Source organism: Cydia fagiglandana, chromosome 5 (genome assembly GCF_963556715.1).
Source record: "Cydia fagiglandana chromosome 5, ilCydFagi1.1, whole genome shotgun sequence".
NCBI classification, from domain to species: Eukaryota; Metazoa; Arthropoda; class Insecta; order Lepidoptera; family Tortricidae; genus Cydia; species Cydia fagiglandana.
In genome coordinates, this window is record NC_085936.1 from 19,973,213 (window position 1) to 20,000,000 (window position 26,788).

General features: G+C 37.0%; 1 protein-coding gene across 1 annotated transcript in view; it reads right to left on the minus strand.

The window, feature by feature from the left end:
* Nucleotides 1-16,647, minus strand: part of LOC134664624 (aminopeptidase N-like) — a 38,798-nt gene extending 22,151 nt beyond the window's left edge. Inside the window, exons 1-4 of the mRNA XM_063521355.1 lie at nt 16,358-16,647; nt 5,256-5,452; nt 3,096-3,856; nt 1,067-1,222 (exon numbers count right to left, since the gene is read on the minus strand). Of these exons, the coding sequence (XP_063377425.1) occupies nt 1,067-1,222; nt 3,096-3,856; nt 5,256-5,438 (1,100 nt within the window). The 5' untranslated portion in view covers nt 5,439-5,452; nt 16,358-16,647. The remainder of the gene's footprint in view (nt 1-1,066; nt 1,223-3,095; nt 3,857-5,255; nt 5,453-16,357) is intronic.
* Between the last annotated feature and the right edge of the window lie 10,141 nt (nt 16,648-26,788).

The window sequence follows — 26,788 nt, forward strand, 5'->3', positions numbered from 1 at the left end:
ATCAAAACAATCATCATCATCAGGTCTACTTCATCAAAGTGGTGGTTTTCGGGAGAAAATGCTCGAGTTGCTTAAGAAAACACCCAAATCACCATGCATGTGCCTTTAAAAATTGAGGAGTTCCCTCAATTCCTCATGGATCCCATCATCAGAACAGAACCAAATTAAAATGGGACCAACTCGGAGGTAGTTCCTTTCAAACAAAAAAAGAATTACTCAAATCGGACTACGGATGTCGGAGTAATCGGTGAACGTACTACATTTAAAAAATCATCATCATTATCATCAAAACAATCATCATCATCAGGTCTACTTCATCAAAGTGGTGGTTTTCGGGAGAAAATGCTCGAGTTACTTAAGAAAACACTCAAATCACCATGCATGTGCCTTTAAAATTTGAGGAGTGACCTCAATTCTTCATGGATCCCATCATCAGAACAGAACCAAATTAAAATGGGACCAACTCGGAGGTAGCTCCTTTCGATCAAAAAAAGAATTACTCAAATCGGACTACGGATGTCGGAGTAATCTGTGAACGTACATAGAAAAAAAAAAATAGCCACAACCGAATACAGAACCTCCTCCTTCTATGAAATGGAAGTCGGTTAAAAATAGCTTTTTAAGGTTCCTTTTTTTAGATTTAAAATTTAACCTAGTATAGCCCACGGGCCAACCTATAGGTAATACTAAATACTTCTATGTAATTAATTTAAGCCATTTTCATTTGGAACAGAGTTGCATTTACTTTATTTTCGTTCAATTTCAAAGAAATTAAACCATCTTTCCTTCAGTATTGATTTCAAATTGCATTTTTTATTTTTTGTATAGGATTATTTGTATTAGACCTTAGGAGTTTAATGTCCTACTTATATGTATTGTGCATAGGCGTTAATTTTATCTTATTTAAATCCTAGATAAACCTCACTCTAGACGATCTGGGTTCAATCGGGATGCGATGACTATATTTATTTACGTATTTGGCTGGCTGCCGTTCAACCCACCAAAGAAGTGGCAGCTGACGTAGACAAGGGTTAATTACACGTCTCGGTTTATAAGGTATACTTACATATCTTCCTGAGAGGAAACCTTCATATTCGACAGGGCTGTCAAATTACCCGGGTGCGCTATACTGATCTCGAACATGGCTTTAAACGCCGGCTCGTCGAAGCACGGGAACGCCGCACGCGCTGATGTGGGCTCGAATTGTGTCACCCCTAGACTCCTGCAATGGAAAAGAGACCTTATGAAGAAAAGTTAGAGTTCAAATTGGTGTGTGGAATTAAAATGTTAACTCATGATGCTTAGTCTCTTTTAAAGACAATTAGCGAGATTCGCTGGTAATACATAGTAGGTATGATATGAACAGAATGCACAGGCAACGATAAATTATTTTTTACTTTTATTTACAGGAGATAGTGCCTATGAATCAGGAGGTACCAGGTTCGAATCCTGATAAGAGCTCTTATTTGTATTTGTTCATCAAATATATTTGTTCCTGAATTATGAATGTTTTATATGTATTTAATTATTTATCTATACCTATTTATTATATAATTATATTGTCGTCTAGTACCCAAAATATAAGCCTTATTGAGCTTATTGCTGCCGTGCTAACAACGTATGCAGTAATCGCAGTTGAAATGTCATGCAATTGTTGTTTATCTTGTTCTCTTTGAATAAGTTCTTTATTTAAACGATGATTTTCATGCAAGTTCTGCAAATACAATAAGCAGGGCAGATTGTTGGACTAAGTCGATTTGTGAAAAATTGTTTAATGATATGTTTTTAATTATCTACATCTATCTACACGTATGTTTTCTTGTGCGAGTAAATAGTCCATGATGCGTTTTCACTTTCTCGTCGTCGTTTGTTTTGCTGACTCATTTAAAACCTCTGCATACTTTATCGTTGAAGAATCTCAACAAAATGTAGTCAAAGCATTGAATGCCTTTATCTACTATGGATAAACAGAAAACTACTCTATTGCAAAAGGTTAGAGTCCAGACTTAGACTACAAGTAATATTCAAATAAATATTGGAGATTTTCAAAAGAATGATGTCATACTCGTAGAAGTAAGGTAATGAAGTTTTAAACAGGTTCCATAATGACCTCCTTCGCCTTTGTACTTCCATTACTGTAATTTATTTTTGTAAACCTGTGTTGTGTACAATAAAGTGATTACTACTACTACTACTACTATTCAACTGAGTGTTTTTTATACTTATAAGAATTAATGTTTTATCATTGTTTTAATTATTGCCATTCATGTTAGATAATAATCACTATAACATAAAACATTCATATTAATAAAATTCCAACAGTATTATTAAATATTGTGAATGAAACGTAAGGCAATAGATTTTCTTATCTTTTTTTTATTATGAGCATGTATGAGTAATCATTAACCATATTTCCTCTTAAAACAGGTTTTATTGAGATTAGTCAGCTTTGTTTATCAAATTGTAATAAACTAAGTGCAGTCGCCATCAGATACCTAATTCAGATATATCAGAGCAGACAAGGTGTTCACAAAAACCTGAGCACGCTTCTATTGTCAAGGCGTGGTAAGTGCGTTTTCAGATATCTTTGAGCACCTCGGCTGTTCCGATATATCTGATGGCAATTGTACAGCAGAGTGCTGTGTAATGAGAGCTTATCTGCTAGTGTCTGGTAAATAAGTGGATGTTATTACTGTATATTTGCAACCCTATTTCCTGCTCAAATATTTTGAACTGTAAAAAAAGCAACTGTTTAACTTTTTTTTTTCTCTACTTAAATCTGCAATCGGCTGTTCTAGCTATAATCAGATGGTTTTTTTTAACACATTCATTACCACTAAGTGCTACGGGTTACGCTCGTAGCGCGTAGCCATGGGTTCGCCGTATGTAGCGCGTAGTCGCTACGAACAGTGTACCCGACAGTCGGGTTCTTGGTGTTGAATGTGTTAAGTTACTATTAAGGATGGTGTCCCACTGAGCACCTTCACCAGTTTGCGTGGGGGCTTATTGTCTACTGTTTAACATGTAGAATCTATTTGAAGTGAAAATTTAGTATGGATGAAATTTAATGGTAACTTACAAATCAAATGACTAACCTGATTTGGCCATCACTGCTGGTATAGGTGCTCTTATAGAAGCCAGTCATTGCATCTGAGATCTTCCCTTCAAAATTCAGCTCCAATATGTAATCCACATCAGGTTTCAATGTTGAAGCCAATTTTATAATCAATTGGTCTCCGGAGCCTTGGGTGATGGACAAAATCTGTATATTCCTCGCACTACTGTGAGTCACATGGGTATTCATGTTAGTTGTAGTGTAAATGGTGTTGTTAGGAATAGGAATCTCCGCTTTTGGTGTTGTGGTTTCATTTGCAGGTGCGTCATTGGAAGTTTCGTTTGTTACATTTGTGTTTAATTTAATGGGTGTTGTTTCATTATGTTCATTGCTTGATGGTACAATAGTTTCATTAGGTTTCTGTGCCTCAACTTCTTTTATTGTTACATTTAGAGTATTCGCAGTAGTAGGGTTCTCCGATACTGTCTTGTTAGCTGGTTCTTCCCGTTTCTTCCTGTGTAACGTCTGAATTTCCTCATAAGTTTGTTCCGTAAGCTTTGCTTTATCATTAATACTTAGACCTTTTGAGTGAAGGATGATTTCCTTGACATTGTTTTTAGCTTTTATTGTTATGTAGACTTCTCCTTTAAAGTTTGAGTTATCGAGGTCCGTTCTCAGTTTTAAGCGGTAGAAGCTGGGGACTACGGCTGAGGGTAGGCGGAGATCGGGAGACGGTGGGCCGTTGTGACCGAAGGGTTCAGCTTCGTTCCAGAAGTCATTGGTACTGACTGATTGTGACAACTGAAAAAATAAAAATAGATTGTTTTGTAGATGTTTCAATCAACTTTGAAAAGGAAGTTTAGTTCTTCAATGGTTGGCACTTTGACATCTCAACAACCTCTAACTCCCAGTTGTTTAATAGTTTTTATGCATTTTGCATGAAATTGCGTCAGTGAAACCGGTAACTTTCCCTCAACGCGATATCGCGACGGTAAGAGATGAATCATTAGTAAAAAATTATAGTACCTAGTACCTACGTATGTGAAATCTTAAAATTTAACTTTAATTATTAACTGTTCATCTACAATTCAAATGACTTTCAATTCAATTAATTTTATACTAAATAAGTATCAATAGATAAGCTAAGATTTCGACGAAGAAAAGGAGCTTTCATTTAGATAACAAAACAGGTAGGAAGTCATAATAAAATTTAATTTTACACTATAAATTGTGTCGAAAACAATAACAGCATTTAACATGTAAACATGTAACAGTTTTATTATGTCTTTTTAGTGATTATACCAACTTACAATTTCATTTCCATTAATAAACATCGTGTTTAATAAAACTAAGGCGACACACACTTTTAAGCACATTTTTTCTTATCAATTAAAATATTATCACAGAAAATAAATGCACGATTGAAACACAGGACTTAAGCTTATTAAAAGAGTTTCATTTTAAATAAATTTGCTTAATATTGACTAGTAAAATAAATAGTTTTTTTCAAAATCACGCGATTTCCGCGCAGATTGTCATCTCAGAGAACTGTCATTCTGACGTAATCTTTTTTTAAAAGCTCGAGCGAAGCTTTAAACGTTTTTTTAAACTACCGACCGCAAATTGTGAATGAAAATTTAAAACTGCCGGAATCATTATCAATGAGACAGATAATTTTGTTTGTATATTTTTTAACGTACTTTGTCTGATAGATAGTGTGCCTTCGGGTAGGGTTCTGTAGTCAAACTCAAAACTATTAGAATATGCCTAGAGAGAGTAGAGGGTATTATATTCTTTGGCTTAGAGTCTGTACGAAAAGAGGCGTAGCATCTGCCCTGGACAAATTCGCGAAAATTTTTTTACCGACTTGACTTGTATTGTACCTGAGGGGCTACCGCCATCATAGGAATTCGTTACATACACACTCTGTCGCTCGATTATGCAAAAGCGATAGAGGGAAATCACGATTTTCGATCCCTCTGGTTGTATACTATTACATGTAAGGAGTTACAATGAGTTTATACTGCAATTTTGCTATTAGCTAAAGTTCGACTGCCTACTTATACCCTTGTCGACTCTGCCACGGAACCCTTGACTAAGCCATTAACCTGACACGTTCTTGACCCATTATCTATACAAGTTCTGAACCAATTTAAGCAAACGATAAGAATATAAGATAACAAAATGAGACCATTCTTACCTTAAAGTATGTAATAAAGTACACTATTACGCCGACTAGGGTCGCCACCAGGACCGCACAGAGGATGAAAGAGACGCAGACACAAGTGGTGACGAACATGCCTCCTTTTCTCTCATATTGAATGTTGTCTTGGTTGTGGGACTCGAACGCCAAGAATTGGTTGCGGCTGTTTGACAGGCTCATGGCAACGAATCATTCTGTGAACATAAAGACCTACATTTCAAAAGTTGGAAGGAAAGTAGCAGGAAAGAAGAAGTAGGTATATTCTAATAGATCCAGGGTGTAATATTTAAAACTTCCGCGTTTTGAACACATTAATAACTCACATTATCATCATGGGACATTAGTTAGCCGCGACCACGACCAGTGAAACCTGTGTCGAAACATCGGTAAATAAAGGTAATTGAATAAATTTCGCGCTAGACCCGTCTATAAATGTGAGTTAATATGAGATCCAGGGTGGTTCGTCCCGGTGTTCCGGGCCCATTTTAAGGATAGTTGACAAGTGGTTGGGGCTATAACCCCGGGGCAGCAATGCAATGGTTTGTAAATTTGCTAACAGGACAAGCATCACGACAAATAGGACTAAGCGCCATTTGCACCATCCCACGGTACCTCCTGGTTTAACCGGTTAACCCCGGCTTAGTGGGATGGTGCAAGTGTGGCGTTAACTGGTTCCGGCATTGAGGTGTACTGAGGTGACGTGACTGTACTTTCCGGATAACTGGTGTTTTACAGGGCTACTTACAAAGACCTTATAGGTCATATCAACGAACAAACCACTGCAGGGCACGAGTAGAGAAGAGATGTGGTTTACAACAAATGCTATTGGCACAGAATAAGTACCTAGGTAATAGCAGAGATATAAGATAAATAAAGTCTAAGAAAAAAACGTGCCTTGGAAATCAAGAAAAAGTCATTCTCGAATAGATGGCGCACACACCTTTGGCCTATTCTCGGCTAGATAGCGTTGACGACACCGTTTGATATTTAACAATTTTAACACGTATCAGTGGAAGAACATGGGTCAGTATGGAACAATAAAAGTTAAAAATCATTTATCCGTAAACATATTTTGATTAATTTATACATTTTCAATTTTATTTTAAGTTTTAATCGTGTGTCGATAGATGGCAGTAAATGTACCGTGACTACAAAATTTACTTTGGCAATAGCCCTCTACACTATCTATTCTCTTTGGTAATACATAGTACTGCCGTACAGAAAGGACACTTCCTAGTCTTCCTACAAAACTGAAGTTCGACAGCGATTTAGGGCCGAATAATAATATCCCTTTCTAACTTATGACATGACACCATACCTTTTGACTATTTAGGGTTGTCAAAATTCAAATCTTATCTGTGGTCGTGCACGCAAAGGGACGTCAAGTTGTGTCAACCCTAATAATTGCTCGGATCCATGCTGAGCCGAACGGAGCCGAGTTTGCCCGAAGTCTGGAGTGTCTCCCCACTGCTATTGGTTGATTCCCACACATCTCGAGCAATCACTAAGTTTAGTCTCTCGAAAATAAATGCGGCTCACATTTACAGCGCTAATATCTGTCCTTCCTTAAGGTCGCAGTCCAATCATTTGCTCATCACTCGGAGGAAAACGAGCATTACGCGAGTCACACATTATGTTTATTTCGTAATATTGGCCGTAATTTGCGTGAGTTTACCGTTCTTACAGATGTGCAAATGCGGAAAGTTAAAAGTTTGAATATTTCTCTAAAATCTCAGGGAAATACAGGAAATACCTTCAGGCATCTTTCATTTTGAAAATGGAAAATTTCGATCCTTCCAAATACCAATTTTTTTTGTGTTAGAATTGGGAATTTTTATATAATTTCTACTCAGAATCACGAGCTTTTTTCCATTTTTACTGAGAAGAAACGTGTCCCAAAATTTTTGGTCCGTTTGGTTCAGGGACCGTATAACCGGTTTTATTAAATACCTGTATATAAACTGTCAAACGAATACCGGTTAAAATGTTATACCTATATTCGAATTAGAGGTATTGCTGTCATTCCGTTTTTGTCTTTATCGCTAAACTACACTAATTGACATAATGAAATACCGGTATTCATTAATACCTCAATAATAACAGGTATTCAGTATACCGGTAATGGTTATCGTATTTAATACCGGTATTCATTGCACTTGATCAAAGAGTAACCAAAAACTTTGCGACAAGAGGTTAAAGTTGTTGTTAAGTCCTCATGCTAATATTGATCGCAGTACAAGCGAAATATTTCATAATTTAACCACGAGCGTAGCAAGTGGTTCGAAATTGCGACCGTTTCAAAGCACGAGGTTAATGAATGAATTAATGAAAAGAATTAACCCCAGAAAACATTTCCATATGAAATATGAGCGCCGCGCCGGCGCGCCGCCGCCGCCAACAAAATTTTCGCGCCGCCGCCGCCGCCAAAATTTTCGCGTCGCCGCTGCCGACACTGCGCTATCGCCGTGGCATCGGCGTGACCTTGTTAGATACTGGAGTCTGTCTAAGCTAACTTTGCACCGATTTGAACAGAACAAAGTGAGGGAGTGTTATTATAATATAAACGTCATATTTTCATAGAAATTTGACATTAACGATGATATTTACACACGTTGTCGTTGCAAATGCTTTGCGACAAGAGGTTAAAGTTGTTGTTAAGTCCTCATGCTAATATTGATCGCAGTACAAGCGAAATATTTCATAATTTAACCACGAGCGTAGCAAGTGGTTCGAAATTGCGACCGTTTCGAAGCACGAGGTTAATGAATGAATTAATGAAAAGAATTAACCCCAGAAAACATTTCCATATGAAATATGAGCGCCGCGCCGGCGCGCCGCCGCCGCCGATGCAGATTAGTTTGATCGGGAATTTATTGCTTTTATATAAGGTGCTAACAAATTACAGCTTGGCAAAAAAGAGTAGAAATTAAAAAGTGGCAACACTGTAGTGTCGTCCCGTTTTCTTATATAAATTGGTTTGAAAGGGACGACACTACAATGTTGCCACTTTTTAATTTCTACTCTTTTTTGCCAAGCTGTAGGTATCGATATTTTAAGAGATGGTACTTTATATAAAAACAGTTAACTTTAAATAGAAATCAAGAAAACTTTTCATATCATATTTTTGTTTTATTTACCGAACAAAAAAATAAATTAAAATTATATTAATAAAATTAATTAAAAATAATCATTACGTGCATTTAACCACATAAAGAAAAAATACATAGAGTGCTCATGCTCACTCCATACATCAGTTTTGGTACCAAAAATACTATTCTTTTCGTAGTCAACATTAGTATCGAGTAACGGAATTATCAGTACTGCTACTTGACAATAGATGTTGCACCGACCGAAAAGTCTAATGCTCAACAACTTTCAGCGAATATTAAACAAGGATTAACTGGAACTTATTTTCAACTCCTTCTGCTTTAATATTAGTTGTAAATAGTTGTTCAATACAATTTTCGTGAGTCGCGACATTTGAGACATCTAGTATCAAGTAGCGGTACTGATAATTCCGCTACTCGATGCTAAATGTCAATTACGAAAATAATAGTCTTTTTGGTACCAAAACTGATGTATGGAGTGAGCACTCTATGCTTACTATATTTGTCTATAATTTAACTGACAAGATATTTAACACTTTCTGTTTTGCCAACAATTGTTTGTGTTAAATGTCATTATCATCAACGTGTCATTTCATTTATCAACGTGAAGTGGCCAGTTAAAAAGAGGTCTCATTTAATTATCTCATTAACAGGGTGTTTTTACGTAGCAAATTTGTTTTCCAATTTTCTCAAAGAACATCATAAAACCTAAATGTTTCATACTTAAATATACTCCAGGAGTCGAGTATTATCAGCTGTAAAAATATTGGTAGCTAATTTGTTAGCACCTTATATTAAGTTCGGATATATAACTTTTTTGGCTAATATATATTAGACTGCATGCTTTCTCTTGTCTATGCTTAAGCTAAACATGTGGCAGTAGTTAGCGATTCGGTGGCCAGGCAATGTCAATGAATAAGAAATAGGTGATATGGAGTCTAACCTAATACGTCTATTCCAGAACATATCCTCAACAATTGAATGTAAAGGTATGAGCACGATAGTTGAAGTCACGCACACAACAACAAAATCATGTAATGACAGTGAGATTTTGAAATTAATATTCTTTTTAGGCTTCCGTATTTCGTACCAATATCAAGTTGATATCAACTGTAAAAAAGTTTCTTGAAGGTTTTTTTTATAGGCTTTTAATATCGTACGTATAAGTCGCATTCACTCATTGATTCATTCATACTATTTTTGCGATTAGTAGGTACTCTGTGCGAGCAGTGTGTGTAATCATTCACCTCTCCTGGCGATACGTACATACAGGGTGTAATTTTTTACGTGATACAAAATATGTTTATCTAACTCCATAAACAACTAGCAATTGAATGCTCCTACTCTCGTTGAAATCAGACAATTTTTTTTTTAATATTTTTATTTTTTTTCGTGATATTTTTTGTACTTTTAAAGGATATTATGATATCAAAACAGCTTTATAAGATATTTAAAATGTAAAGTGAACTAAATTACTTTTCAAAGTAGCATAAATCACAAAAAATGTTTAATGACTTGTGATTTACGCTACTTTGAAAAGTAATTTAGTTCACTTTACATTTTAAAGCTGTTTTAATAACATAATATCCTTTAAAAGTACAAAAAATATCACGAAAAAAAATAAAAAAATTAAAAATAAAATTGTCTGATTTCAACGAGAGTAGGAGCATTCAATTGCTAGTTGTTTATGGAGTTAGAAAAACATATTTTGTATCACGTAAAAAATTACACCCTGTATAATAACTATTATATTTGACTATAGCTACCCGCACTGACTTCGCACGGATAACACAAAACCTTAACAAATTGTACACCTAAACTAAAGCTTCCTCAAAAATCTTTCTATTGATAGCTGAAATCCGCATGAAAATCAGTTGAGTAGGTTTTGAGTTCATCGTGAACATACATTCATATAGTTACAGACAGACGCGGCGGGAGACTTTGTTTTATAAGGTGTAGTGAATTAGTGATAAATTCAATTAACAGTAACCTCACAATATAAAGATGTTCATTGTGCTGCTTATCTACAGTTCATGGCATGAAAAACTTTTTTCCTACCATAATTCAATAAATAATCCTTGAAATTAAAAGGTTTGAATTCTCTTCGCATAAACCAAGTTTTCAAGGCTACGCCGCCGATTCGCCGCCACCGCCAACCAATTTTGACCGGCGAACCGTCGCCGGCTAAATGCCTATCGGGCGGCGCTAGACGTGCGCGCTGGTCGAAAATAATTGGGCAACGGCGCGCCACCAAAAAATCCACGGCGGCGGCGTGGAATTTTTCAACTTTTCAATATTAAGACGTATAATGAAAAGTCATGCTTAACCCTTAAATCGACAAGGGAAAAAAATCTTAAAAAACTGTGTTAGTATCATTTTTTCGGTGTTATTATCTTATTAGGTATGTGGTTGTTTATTGTAGAAAAATCATGAAAAAAATCTATTTATAATAGTTTCGAAAAAAACATAGGTATGACAAATATGTTGGATGTTGCCAGGTTCGGTGTAAATAAAAAGATACGCTGCATAATGAAAAGACGTCTAGTATTTTGGACGTTGCCGAATATACAGTACTTTATATGCATAAGGCTTTTTTTTGTCAATATCATGTTTTTTTTTAAATTAATATAGAATAATTGCTTTTAATTACAAATACACTTACTGATAATGTCAACTTATGTTATGAACTAAAGTAAAACCTACTATTTTTATATTTTCCCAAAAAGTTTATAGCTCGTAGGTGGTAAAATTTTACCAGTCATTGGCGTCATTTTATTAACATTAAATCAAACTTAGCGGGGTATCGTAGGATGCAGCAACATCTGAACAATGGTATACAATAATGCATGTAATTTTATCAATATTTTCGTAAGAACTTTCTTAAATGAAATCGGGTCTGTCTCTTGATGTCTTGATGAACGCACAGGAAAAAAAATCCGTAATAATATTTTTTTATCTATTTGGTTCATTACGTTGTAATAAGACAAATAATGACTTAGTATGGTGTTGGTGCGACATAAAATAGTAGAAATTCAATTATATAACCAGAAAAATTCCGTAAGTACGTAATTATTGCCATTTTTAAGTAAGTATTTTACGTCAAAAATGTGAGAGTTACGTAGGAAGTGGCGCCCGCAATAATTTTCAACTATTTCTTATCGGACTATAACCTATTACATATTTTAACGCTGCATAATACTGTCTTATAAAAAAATATTCGGCGCGAATTTTAAACTACCGGCGGCGGCGGCGGCGCGCGTACTCCTTATGGCGGCGGCGCGCACGTCTAATCAGCGCTCATATCTTTGAGATTATAAACTACATACATAATAAAATACAATTAAATCAACAATTAAAAAACAATTAAAAGAATCAAATGAACGCTATTAAAAATGTATTCGTCAAAATCATCACCTAACATCTAATTTCACCAGCAACATGAAAACGGGCATTCTAAGATCCGAATCTTAAGTATTTACAACTTTACAAGCGGGCCGGACAACGTCCTTGACGAGTAGCGAAGGAACGAATCGTGGTACTACTACAACCGGTATTGGCACTTACTTATTACCGGTAATAGCTTTAGGAGTAAACTATCAAATAGTGGTATTTGTTGTCAATTGGCTAAACCGATAACACTATTGAATACCGGTATTCGAATACCTCTATTCGGAGCTTAAGTGATATAAATACCCAAATTCAAATTACACCGGTTATACCTCAATAATAACCTGTAGTCAGAATACCGGTAACGGTCCCTGGTTTGGTTACGTTTTTAAATACAACCATCTATGCCAACCTTAACGGACAACGAACATTTGTTTGTAAATTTTAGGGACACTTTTTTTTTCTTGTATTGGGATCGATTAACTTTAAAATTAAATGTCCTGCGAATTTTTTTTTCCATGTGGAAATTTATTAATTTTCGAAAATTTCCAACGGGCCATCAAATAAGGGAAAAGAGGAAAACTTAAATACTTTGTTTCTAAGCATGATTTTACTCTTTGCGGGTAGACCAAACATAATTATAGTTCCGTTCGGTTCATAGGAATCGTACTTACTCCCCAGTTTTACTTTGTCATTGCGCGAAAGTTACTTAAAATTCTGTTTTATACCGGGTGTGGCCTGTAACATGAGCAAATAATTAAAACATAAATTGTACTCCTCAAACGGTGACACTCTTGTTCAAAACTTTTAAAAATTATGAAGTATTTAGACTCCCTATTTTTCATACAAAATAAATATTAACTTCAAAGGACGCCATCGCCACGCCATATCATTGTGATTGACGTTGCTTGTCAAGCCTTAAACATAACAAAATTCGCAATACATTGCGTCTTTGAATAACCTTTAAAGTGTATTAAAAATCAAAGTAGAAGTTAGTTATTTTCAAAAGTCTCCGAATAAATGTTGATCAGTATGAGGAGTACAGCCTACAGTTTAATTTTTTGCTCATATTACAGGCCACATCCGGTATAATGCTCGTATGATTATGGTCACTGTGGTTGAAAGTTTCTTGAGTGGTGATCGCGAACAGAAATAAGCAGCTAAAAAATTCCCCCAACAAGGTGGATCCATGGTTAGTGTGCTTAGCCAAGACGGCGATCGTTTGCGTCGTAGCGAACTCTCTCTGTCGCTCTAATATGGAAAAGTATGGGAAAAGTGATAGAAAGAAATGACCGTTCGATACGGCGCAAGCGATTGGCATCTTGGCTAGGCACCCTGGTCTCTAACTATTCGCTGAAAATCGCTGGATGAGGAACATATGAGTCGTACGACTGCCTATGGTGATGATCGTTGGGGGTACATTAGGGGAAGCTAAATGCGCATCAACTGATATATATACCTACTTAATCAATCAATCAAAATTTTTATTCCAACCAAAATTAGGTAGGTACCTAGGTACCCAACCCATAGATAAAATATAACGATGTCACATTCAAATATACCGGGTGTGGCCTGTAACATGAGCAAATAATGAAAACATAGATTGGACTTCTCAAACGGTGACACTTTGGTTCAACAATTTTAAAAAATTATGAAGTATTTAGACTTCCTATTTTTCATACAAAATAAATATTATTTTCAATGGACGCCATAGCCACGCCATATCATTTTGATTGACGTTGCTTGTCACGCCTTAAACATAACAAAATTCGCAATACATTGCGTCTTGGAATAAACTTTTAAGTGTATTAAAAATCAAACCACAATTTATTTTTAAAAGTCGCTGAACAAATGTTGGTCAGTATGAGGAGTACAGCCTACAGTTAAATTTTTTGCTCATATTACAGGCCACACCCGGTATAAACTTAAAAATACGTTACATGTCAACATGTATGTATAATGATGTTAAAGCCCCATTTAGACGGTGTAAGAACTCGCATGCAATATTCGGTACTTTGCTAACTACATCAGATTACGGTGAATTCAGTCGATCGACCGAATACCGTAAATCGCATTGCAAGTACTTGATCCGTCCAAATGGGGCTTTATAGATGTCGGCGGCCGATCGTAAGATCAGGCAGATCGTAATGTTCCTGTGTATTGTTTTGAGGATAGTCACATTAAACCAATATATAGGTAAGATAGGTTCGTTAGGTTGCTTCAGATGCCCGAAGGGATAGGAGCCCCGCGTAGCGACGCTCCGTCGACCCAGGGAACGAGTCAAAGATTTTTACGTTTCACGATATGCCTAAGAATTTCACGATATGCCTGATCTTACGATCGGCCGCCGACATATATATAGGCACGTGTTGGTCATAAATTTTGAACTCAGTATTTACTCTATTTTTTATGCATCTCCTAATCACCTATTGAAATAGGAAATAGGTAGGTACGTGTTTTTTCACTTGAACGAATTCGATCTTAAACATACCTACATAATCATAAAGATAAAAGAGCGTATTGTACTAAGAAATGTACGGCACTAAAGACCTTTTATGACTAAAGTGTTTTCACATCTGCGGTGTTCAAAAAGGTTGTATTTATATCACAGCGCCCGTTATGCAATTCACAAAGGTTATCATTTTGATTCTTATTAATATGAGGTTAAAGTTCAATATCGTGAAATATTTGTGAAATGAGATCAATATAAAACATGTGTCCTTTTGGTAGTGCATATATGTGTGTGACCAATGTGTAGCGATAAGCTGCGATTAGTCGAGTATTTCCAATCACGACTATTTTCATAGAAATACTGATCTCATATTTGGTATAGATGCGTCAAAAGTACAGTATGAACAAACCATAATATTTAATAATGTATGACGGGTGCTGCCTCTGCGTGCGTCTCATGAGACGGGGAAGGGCAGCATCTGCTCGGTGTACCCCTTACATCTTACATTAGGGCCTCTACATGTTGGTTTCGGCTCCGCGAACGCCTCCCAAAGGTCCGGAACACCATTGTTCCGTGATGAGAAAGATATACCTACTACAAATGGTAAGGCGTAAGAATGTGACGACACCATCCATCGCCCGCTGGTTTTCCTCAGTCCAACCAGTCAACGCAGAGCAGCTTGTACCTACGAGTAGCTGTTGGTGTAGTAGCAACCCCATGTATAACACGAGCGTTCCTGGGGAGTTTTGCCTGTTACCCTGTAGGACAGGTGGGTAATACCCACCTGGTGGGACTGAACCCTTCAGAGCAGCATTCGATCGGTGTATGGGTGACCACTGGCCCTGACCACGTACTGCCCGACTTACGGTAGTACCTAGTACTGTATTAGTTTGCGTTACAAATGTTGATATTTAAGTTGCATGCTTGTAATCATATTATGGACCTACATATTACGTATAGAAACAATTATAGTTATAGGTACCTACTAACTAACAGATACACAATGTTTACACTTGCTATTCGTAATCAGCTCAAATGTCTGACATATTCGTATCTCTGACAGTTATGTTAAAAATTAAGTTTTTTGGCCTCTTTATTTTTAAGACTATCAGTCGTCTAGTTGGCAAATCCATAGTCGGTAGGTACATTAATAGTAATTACTTATATTTTTTTAGTAGATAACCATATTCTGCGGCCCGAAGGAGATCGTGTTGCTAGTCTGACGAATCTAACACATATTATTCATCTTTTTAATAATGGCAATCGAAATGAAACGGGCAGTATAGGCGTAAAAAAAAAAGAAATTAAAATATTTGTAAAATGCTCAGCTGCTTTTTACATTGGTAATATGAGATTTCGCTGAATTAGTGTGTGCACAAAATATCTGTTACCCAACCCAATTATCTAAGATCTCAGAGTTAAGTTGTTCAAGGAATTTGGTTTGTGTGCCAATTCCTTGTAAGTACCTTGTCACAGTACCTCCTCAAGTACCTTGTCACAGTGACAATCAGTATGAAACCGCTAGGGATCTTATTATTGTCACTGTGACAATACTGACAATGTACAAAGTGACACAGAAATTTAATTCCTTGTTTGCACATTACGTAATACGGGGATAATATAGGGATATTTGTGACGATTACATTGACGAGAATAAATGCCATTTAGCGCCTTTATTTTACCCCGTAATTACACGTAGGTATACATACATGTAGGAATTGCTACGCCATTTAAGATTTTCTTCACATGGATATCTCACAGCATATAGCAGCAGCGTATTGAACAGTCAAAATAATTTAAGCCCTGAATAGCTCATCTAGGTACCTATTAAATACAGTGTGCTGAGAGTCCGTATTATGATCTTTGTTGTTTACTTAGGTGTTATTTATTAGTTATGTCGTAAAAAGTAAAAGTTTAATTGTCTTTAAAACGTAAGTTTATGTATAAGTATAACATCTATCTACTGATTTTATTTTATCAAGAGTTGGGTCAACCAACGTTTCAAGATTTTTGAGCTTACATTATACTTGGTTAGAAAGGTACCGATGTTTTCAGCTGCTATATTACGTACACAGGCACGGCCATAACCTCAATAAAACTTAAACAATACACTCCTTTTGTTTGGGCAGTCGTGTAAAAAATAAAATGCTTACCAACCAACAATTCCAAAAGGCAACTTCATTAAAAACACTGGCAGGTTACACAAATCACTATGAAAAAGAACTTAAAAAAATAAAATTTCAAATATAAAACCGTTCTTATGTCACAAGCGGCGCATACCCCGTTCTACACTTATATGAAAACTCGCACGGTATTTCACGTTTAACGCAATTTTATAAAGAACCGTTGCAATTCTTACGAACGTTCCTCTTTACGCTTAAATTTGTTGCTCGCAGAGGGGAGGCGTAGGTCTAGTTAAGTTGGCTAAAAGGAAATTCTACCTACACCAATGACGATTAAATTTCGACCTTGCCGTAAATGTCTGGTTTTAAAGACAAGCTGCATGTTAATAACGTATTTCTATAGCGCATTGTGCTATTGTTTATCGGTTGTGTACAGAAATTCGATACGTTCATCGTTTAAATTAACAGATGTGAGTGATTCATCCGGCCAGTATGGGCAATCAGATCGGTGTCATTCTCGGTGGAATTCTCCTTGAATTATTGTTTGGCTAACCAATATGTCAGCTGAAAAATGCGCGAACATAAAAATTTGAATGTGAGTTCGACACTTGAACGCTTGCAACTATCACGTTAACTATAGCTAAGGATTCACTGTGCTGAACTTCTGTTTTAAATAATATTAAAAGATATCTCTAGGTTAGACGTATCTAGTTACGTATTAAAAGCGACAAAATTGAAAGTTTCGAAGAAAGGTTCAAAGATCAGTCTTTACTTTCGCAAAAACTGGAGCCTGTGCCAATGTTTGGGATTAGGTTGCCAAACCCGGAACCGAATCCAGGTTCTTCAAGTGAGCCGTGGTAAATTTCTGACTACGAAGCTAAGAAGATCACGATTTCTTCATACATAATTATTTTATAGCGCCTGGGTTTTTAATAGTGATCTGTTTGACCTTAAACTAATAAAATAACGCATATGATCGCAATTAATAATATTCAGGCGCTAAAATTTCATAAATGGGGTTGGTCGGTTGAAGTTTTTAGCAGATGGCGCCATCACAGCTTGCCCCGTCAATCCCTAAAATTATGTCAAATTTTTGTTTTTTTAATACCCTGGATGCCAGCCTTTTAAGCCAAATCTCATAGAAAAAGGGGCAAGCTAAGATGGCGCCATCTATGCAAACCTTTGACAGTTGTCAACCCCACTCTCTATTTGTCGATATACCTACAGGTAGGTACTTACTTACACCCATTGGTGTAAAATAATTTATTTTAAATGCCCGTAAAGGCTCTCTTTGTACTTCAAAGACTGATAAGAATGTAGCTTTTTATTCTCATTTGTGGCAAAATAATCTGATGTCAATTTTGAGTTGTTTGCTCATGTAAGTTAAATAAAAAAGTAAAAAACATACCTACTTACAATACCCAATTTTTATTAAAAAAAGAAACACTCCTTTACAATTTACATAACCATACAACTTAACCTAACCATAACTAAATTAAACAGAACGAATCAATAAAATAAACTAAAAGCATATATGTATAATTCACATATAGTAGGAAAATAATTATCTACTCTAAATCCCAATATACCTACGATTGGATATTATTACACTATCTAAAACCAATTTTATTGCTAAATCTACAAAGTTACCATGAACGTTACCTTGCTATATGGTATTGTTACCTGAATTGTGTTATATCTAGTGCTTTTTAAACTGGTTATTATATCTCGTAAAAAGAGTAGACTGCAATCACCGAGATATTGTTTCTGTATGGTTTTATCACTTGAGTGTTTATTCGTTTTACTTCTAACATATTATTTGGCATCAAAATTATCACGTATCTTATCATCAGTAATAAATAAGTATCCAGCTGAAGACGGGTATATCAGCATTTTAGGAGCTAAATTTGCAGAATATTGTGATATTACTTTTTCTACTACGTGCTATTGTATATTCCTCATCCTCTGTCAGATCATTTTTACGTTTTTGTATGGCATTGCACATAACATATATTCTAAATTCAGGTAAGTAACGTAGTTTATAACATAATTATTCTTCTTAGTGGTTTCTTTGGAGCCATCAGTTCTTATTCCACAATTTCCCAAATTCTCCAATAATAGTCATGCAGACCATACAAATATTGTTTTCCCTTAACTTGGAACAGAAAAGACACTGAGTGATATACTGGCCAAGTGCCTGCCGACTTCTCGGAACCCGCTTTTCCATTGGTCAGTAATTCTCGTATGTACCAATTGTTTTTGTCACTTAAAGCATAAAAATAGAATTTGCCGTTCATACTAAATGGGAAACTGGACTCATGTTTATCTTTCCAATTTTCTGCAATGATTTCTTGACCCAGTCTACCATTTGGTAGTAATTCTTGAATAAAGTAGTAGTTATAATCGACAGTGAAAAAATAGACATAATGTGAATATGCGAATCCGATCTTATAGATGCTGTTCCATCTGCCGTTGTCCGTCTTGGAACCCAATTTACCACCCGAATTTAATTTATAAATAGACCAATGATGATCGATTTGGTGGAAGATAAAATGTTCGCCATATATTTTATATGGGAATATCACTGAAGGCATCGAATCCAATAAGCCAGAGTCTGTTTTCTCGCCAATTTTTCCACTAGGTGACAGTTCGTGAATGACCCAAGTATTTTTGTCACTGATAAGGTATAGAAAGCCTCTCCCGTCGTGATCCTCTTCTAGCGAGAATGAAATTGCCTTAGTGTAAAAGTGTTCCCACACACCTGCATCAGTCTCCGGGCCCATTATTCCATCATCCAGCAGCTCTCTGATGAACCAATGTTTTCCGCAGGAGCCGTAGAAGTATTGTTTGTCTTTAATGGTAATTGGGATAGAAATCTCATGCTTAAGACTCCATTCACCCTTGTCGGTTACTGCATCAATTGTAACACAATTAATAAAACTAATACTCGCAAGAAATATAAAAAGTTTAAAGTTCATGAAATACATTTTTAAATGGAATCGCTAGCACAGCAGTTCAGTGCTCGACTGAACATGAACTATGCTTATTTACCTAACAGTGATTGAATATATAGCAGTCTCTCCCAATCAAAGTAGTAACGCTACGTCTTACGTAGGCGAACAACGCGCGAACGCGGCGCGGCGCGGCGCGGCGAAAGCGGCCGCCGCCGCGCCGCGCCGCGCCGCGCCGCCTGACATTCGCGTGCAAATCGCGCCGCACCGCGTTCGCAACGAGATCGCTTACGTAGGACACTTCTATGGGCATCAAAGGATTGATTTCGCCGCGCCGCGCCGCGCCGCGTTCGCGCGTTGTTCGCCTACGTAAGACGTAGCGTAAGGTGCATTGGGGTAAATGTGGACTAGTTTTGTAGTTGGTATGGTAGACGCCTTCACGGTTTATTTTTAATAATAATTCACCCTTGTGAAAATAAATCGAAAAATTAATGCTTGTTATGAGACTTATGAGTATGAACTTTAATTTGTAGTACCTATATATTTTTGCTAAAAAAAAACAAAAAAGAAATTCTTTTTTGGCAGGACTGCGGACATTGGTGGTGAGTGTGGACTAAGTTCCAAAATCAATCTTGTTCACTATAGACGTATGCATTGTTTATAGGAATTTGAATCCATCCATTTTCTGGTAAATCTGAGATGACAGCATTTTCTCGAAAATCAAAGAACCGTACGGGAAAAACAGTAAGTAAGTAAGTTTTCTTCTGATCAAGCTTTTCGACTCGGAGGTCGGAAAGTGGAAGTCGGAGTTCGAGTTGGAGAAATAATCAAAATCGGATTGGGAACGGGAACGGGACAGGAAACGGAATAAGGAACCAAAACGGGAATAGGAACGAGACGGAAAATAACCGCGGTTCGGGGAATGGGACAGAGTGTAATGGCTCCTCTACACGATGGGCCAACGCCGACCACTCCAAGGGACGCATTTAGGCCCTTGGAGTGGCCGGCGTTGGCCCATCGTGTAGAGGAGCCATAATATAGAGGGCAAGAAAATGATATTGGAAGATGATAACTGAATTATTCGCAATTATCCCGATTTCACACTTATCCCAACGCACCTTAACAAGGGAAAAACGTCTATAAAACATCCCACAATCTTTAAGGTCAACGACGTCAGCGTTTATCTATTCTACCGATTCTACGTACTCTTTCGCCCCTCGGTTGATAATAATGACTCGTTAAATTCGTCAACAACAAAGATTTTGTCCGGCTCATTTCTCTAACAGATTATAAAACAAAAACTGAGTAAACTAAAGAAGTGGAAACGATTTATCAAGTGGGTGTCCCCTTTTCACCACTTTTGTGTCCCGTTTTGTCTTCATTACTTTCTCTTTTTTTCCCAATAGGGTAAAAGTGGGTACGCTCATAGAAGTAGGTAATTTTGAAAATAGTATATTTAAGTAACATGTCTACCCATCAAAAACATAAATGTAAAAAAGGAGAGCCAAGTTCAATACAAAAATTATGCTTGGCTGTGGGGTTCGCCGCAAAAAGAATGGAGATCTAAATGAGTGCCAAGTTCTATGCAAAATCCAAATATGTATTTATAGGAACAAAATAACATTATAAACAAGTATTAAAGTCTATTTCTTTGCTTTATTGGATACCTATAACAATTGCTTTTATTTAAAAAAAATGCGAGATCTTAAAGCAGGTTAGATTTGACTTGGCCAGTTTTCATTACATCAGTCATTTTATAAAGTTATTCAACATATATATTTTGTAATTCTGATAAAAACTGGCCAAGCCAAATCTAACCTACTTTAAGATCTCACATTTTTTTTAAATAACAGCAATTGTTATAGGTATCCAATAAAGCAAAGAAATAGAGTTTAATACTTGTTTATAATGTTATTTTGTTCCTATAAATACATATTTGGATTTTGCATAGAACTTGGCACTCATTTAGATCTCCATTCTTTTTGCGGCGAACCCCACAGCCAAGCATAATTTTTGTATTGAACTTGGCTCTCCTTTTTTACATTTATGTTTTTGATGGGATATCAATACTTTTTGTAAACAAAACTAGGCAGGTATTGAGATTTAATGTTTTTTCTTGTGTTTCCGCTGCATGTTTTTTACTTCTGTTCTTTGTATTAATTATGTGGTGCCGCGCGCCGCCAACGACACACCGTTGGCCGGTTGTTTAGCGCGTATTACAGGTTTTTTGTATGGGGACCCCCCCTATTTTTTAACTTTTTTTATTTTTAGATTTTTTCCTACGCTTACACACAATTACCGAGCTGGATTCCAAATTTCATCCTTCTAGGTCATCTGGAAGTAGGTTAGGTTTAGGTACTATGTGTCCGTCACAATAAAAAAGAAATTTGTATGGGGACCCCCCCCTATTTATTAACTTTTTTTTTGTTTTTAGACTTTTTCCTACGCTTACACACAATAACCGAGCTGGATTCCAAATTTCATCCTTCTAGGTCATCTGGAAGTAGGTTAGGTTTAGGTACTTATATGTCAGTCACAATAAAAAATGTTTTTTTTGTATGGGGACCCCCCCTATTTTATAACTTTTTTTTATTTTTAGATTTTTTCCTACGCTTACACACAATAACTGAGCTGGATTCCAAATTTCATCCTTCTAGGTCATCTGGAAGTAGGTTAGGTTTAGGTACTATAAGTCTGTCAGTCAGTCTTAAAATTTACGACTTTTTGACCTTCATATCTTTATAACCGTTTGACCGATGTATACCTACTTATAGTAAGTGCGCAAAACGCACAATCTAAGGTCGACGGTTATCTACTTACGTATACGGACTTTCCTAATTGCATTATTTTCCAAGCTCCCGATACCGATTTTCTTGTAAAGTAATACTTATGCAATCAATAAGTCCGAGGAGTCCGATTCTACGATACATTTTTTAAAATTATAGTTAAAACTAGGGCAAAACGAATAAGAACATCGGTTTTGGTACTTAATTACGTACTTATTGAACTGAACTAGTGGGCCATAGTTGAACCTTGTACCCAGGACTGGACTATTAAAATGTATACAGGGCGTCCCACGACTTTGCCACACGGATAGGGTTACCAGATAACAGGAATTTTCCTGACATGTCAGGAATTTTGGCCATTTATCAGGAATGGGGTCTGAACACGAAAATGTCACAATTTTTTGGAATTGATAGACTCTTTTTTATAAAGTACCTTTTTATTTAGTTAAATTAATACAAATCGTCGGGTGACAAGCAAGTCACTAACTAACACAATTGAAATTATTGGACAATAAACGGTGTTACAAGTGTAATAAAGTGCATTGTTACTTTAATTTTTTGATAGTACTTAGTGACTTTTGCTTGTCACCCGGTGAAATAATAAATTTGATAAAACTAAAATTAATAAAACGCGGCTGTCGGCTCAATCGGGTGGCCATCGCTAACGGCTAGACCCCTCCCCCATCGTCGTCAGAAATCAGGAATTATATCAGGAAATTCTAAATTTGTATTTGGTAACCGGCCTACACGGAGGGGAAATAGGTACAGTCAAGTGTAAAAATATGGGTGTAGATAACTTACTCAAACTCATACAGTTGACTGTACTAGACTGTAAATGGGAAATTTTACTGAAAGAGGACTTCATTTTTATTTTTAATACAATACGAACTGCATTCGAACAATTTAATAGGTAAATAATCGCCTGTCTGCCGGGAATCGAACCCTCTAAATGTGGTAACAATGGCGGTAATCGCTCAGTACCATCGCTCACACTGTTAACTTACAGTTCGTAAACCTTATTACAAAAGGCATAAGGTCCACCGACGGACAGTGACGAGTATTGCTGTTTGTACAATTGATATAAATCGACCTCAATTTTCCGCCGCGGATTCTCACAACTATTTTCACTGTGAAAGTTTCTCGTATCGGTTCGGATTTTCGGGATATAACTTTAAAATAAAATTTTTAAAAAAGTCACTAAAAATTTTAAACGAGCACCAAAGTACTGAATTTGTCATAAATTATGTAACATTCTCCGACCGTCCTTAGTCTGGGACCGGTCTGAAAACCAGCGCCGGGCATCTAGGCCTGGCACACGCTGAGACTGGAACTCTTTGCCTAATACAAAAATCTTCTCACCTTTTGCTCTGTATAATTTGATAATTTAACGGCTGTATTTTATTATGTAAGTAATTCTAACTCTATGTTATTTTCATGTATGTGGCAATAAACCATTCTTATTCTTATTCTTATTCTTATTCTAAAGTGGATAGGTATTTAAATACCGTTACCGAGTCCCTCGGAAACTGGTGTGGCAAGCTATGCGAGCTCAAAACATACCTGAAACCTATGTCTCGCTAGTACGAGACATGTACCACAGCGTAACCACACAGATTAAGAGTCCAGCTGGTATAACTGACCCATTCCAGGTTAAAGTTGGCGTCCATCAGGGTTCGGCATTGAGTCCTCTGCTATTCAATTTGAGCATGGATTACATCACCAGAAGCCTTCAAGCACAAATACCTTGGTGTATGCTGTATGCGGACGATATCGTGCTTATAGCGAAAACGGCGGCTGAACTACAGAAAACCTTGGATATTTGGCTCAGGGAACTGGAGAGGCACGGGTTGCGAATCAGCCGTACAAAAACCGAATATATGGAGTGTGACCTGGGTGGAACAGAACAGCTTTGCTGCAACATAAACATTGAAAATACCGCAATACCCAGAGTCACTCGCTTCAAGTATCTCGGGTCGGTCCTGACAACGGATGCACGAGTCGATGAAGATGTAAGCCATAGGATCAACACAGCCTGGATGAAATGGCGATCATTATCTGGAGTACTTTGCGATACCAGAATGCCCATTAAAACAAAAGGCAAAATCTATAAGACTGCCGTAAGACCGGTCATGTTGTATGGTTCGGAGTGCTGGACTGCACTTAAGAAGCACGAACAACAAGTGCATACGGCAGAGATGAAGATGCTGAGATGGGCAGGTGGGGTAACACGCTTGGATAAAATCCGAAATGAATACGTCAGAGGATCCTTTAAGGTAGCCCCAATAATCGACAAGCTGAAAGAAGGGAGACTCCGCTGGTATGGCCACGTAATGAGAAGGGAGGAGAGCTACTCTGTAAAGACTGTGCTCAACATCAAAACACAGCCCAGGGGAAGAGGCAGGCCACCAGCCACGTGGTGGTCAACTGTCGAGAGGGATCTAAAGGCCCAAGACATTTCGCCAATGACAACCCGGGACAGAAGGTCCTGGCGCCGCTGCACAAGGAGGCCCGACCCCAGATGAACTGGGAATATGGGCAAGGACAAGAGAGGTATTTAAATACCGTTCTTAAAGGCTACCCTGAAGTTTTAATGACTCGATCTATAATAATTTTATGGAGAAAATGTTATGGAGTTTGTAACTTTTCTGATTTTCTCAAGCGCCTCGAGTTACCCATACCACTTTTTTGGCCGCCATCTTTACTTCTTTAGGCGTTGCCAAGGTGTTCGGTATAATACATGACATGTAGGTATTTAATTCGCATACCTGGGGCCTAGTAATATGATATGACAAACGTACATATATGATAGCAAAACGCCAATCGAATCTTAAAAAAAATATGTCTATGATTTTTCAAAAATGCATGCACAGAACCATATTTAAAACATTTTTACATAAAACCATGACAGACTATGCACATTTTTAATTGCAAAAAGATTTACTTACCTACCCTTACGCAGCTCAAAATAAATTTCGATCTGTATCAAAACAACGGTTGGAAATAATTGCGAATGGAAGTGGAAAAGGGTCCACCTTCGGTCAGGTTGGACGATAAATCCTTGTTCGGGCGAAACAGTCCCGTGGCTGTAAATATAGATGTCAATGTTGCTTACATTTTGTCAGTTTTGGGACGATTTCCCTCATTAATTTTGTATAGGCTGTCAAAAACTCGCTATAAATTTTGAATGAAAAGTGAGTACCTACACATTTTTAAGTAAGTAATCCTTATTCTGAGTATATAGCAAACCAAAGATTTATTGCAAACAATTAAAAGAACCTAGGTTGGAAGTGGCAATTTTAAATGTCAAAATCGGACAAGTGTGAGTCGGACTCGCCCACTGAATATTTCATTGAAGGGGAGACTTGATCCAAAAAGAGACTTCTTAGGTCACCTAAATTATAAAACCATAATTATTTGCCAACAAATTAAAAGTGCGAGTTGGACTCGCCCACCTAGGGTTCCGTACTTTTTAGTATTTGTTGTTATAGCGGCAACAGAAATACATCATCTGTGAAAATTTCAACTGTCTAGCTATCACGGTTCGTGAGATACAGCCTGGTGACAAACGGACGGACGGACGGACAGCGGAGTCTTAGTAATAGGATCCCGTTTTACCCTTTGGGCACGGAACCCTAAAAATACTTTTTAACTATCTTAAAACCATCCAATCGCTATAATGTTCTGATTTTGTTAGAAGTTAAAATTGATAATTATTTTAGTTATATTTTTTAAATATAACTGTATAGTTTAGGGCAGCGGTCGGCAACAAGCCGCCCGCGAACCTCTCACTTGCGGCCCGCGAGCCTCCCTGGCTATTGTGTATGTAATATTGTCAAACAACAAAGTCTGATAAAGTCACACATATTAACAAAAGTGCGGCCCGCGTCAACTTCCTTAACTGCTATGTGGCCCTTGGCTGCTAAAAGGTTGCCGACCGCTGGTTTAGGGGATGAAGGACCAAGTCTCCCCTAGGATCAAGTCTCCTCGGTCCCCTAAACAAAAATTCGATTCGCCAAGTTACGAAGTTTGGTCTGAGGGCAACAGGAAAATCTAATCTAGACACGCGGCAGCGTGTCAAGTCAAGTTCAAGCAAAGGAACTGGCTAGCCAGCGCCAAGTGTAATATTACACGAACCACTTGGTGCCACTTTTGATCCTTCTATAACTCAAAACATCTTTAACGTAAACACATAAAACTACGTGTGTTTAATTATATCCATAAGGACATCTAGAAGCCCAAATTTCATGAAGCTAGCTCAAACGGTTATAAAGATATGAAGGTCAAAAAGTCGTAAATTTTAAGACTGACTGACAGACTTATAGTACCTAAACCTAACCTACTTCCAGATGACCTAGAAGGATGAAATTTGGAATCCAGCTCAGTTATTGTGTGAAAGCGTAGGAAAAAATCTAAAAATAAAAAAAGTTATAAAATAGGGGGGGGTCGCCATACAAAAAAAAACATTTTTTATTGTGACTGACATATAAGTACCTAAACCTAACCTACTTCCAGATGACCTAGAAGGATGAAATTTGGAATCCAGCTCGGTTATTGTGTGTAAGCGTAGGGAAAAATCTAAAAACAAAAAAAAGTTAATAAATAGGGGAGGTCCCCATACAAATTTCTTTTTTATTGTGACTGACATATAGTACCTAAACCTAACCTACTTCCAGATGACCTAGAAGGATGAAATTTGGAATCCAGCTCGGTAATTGTGTGTAAGC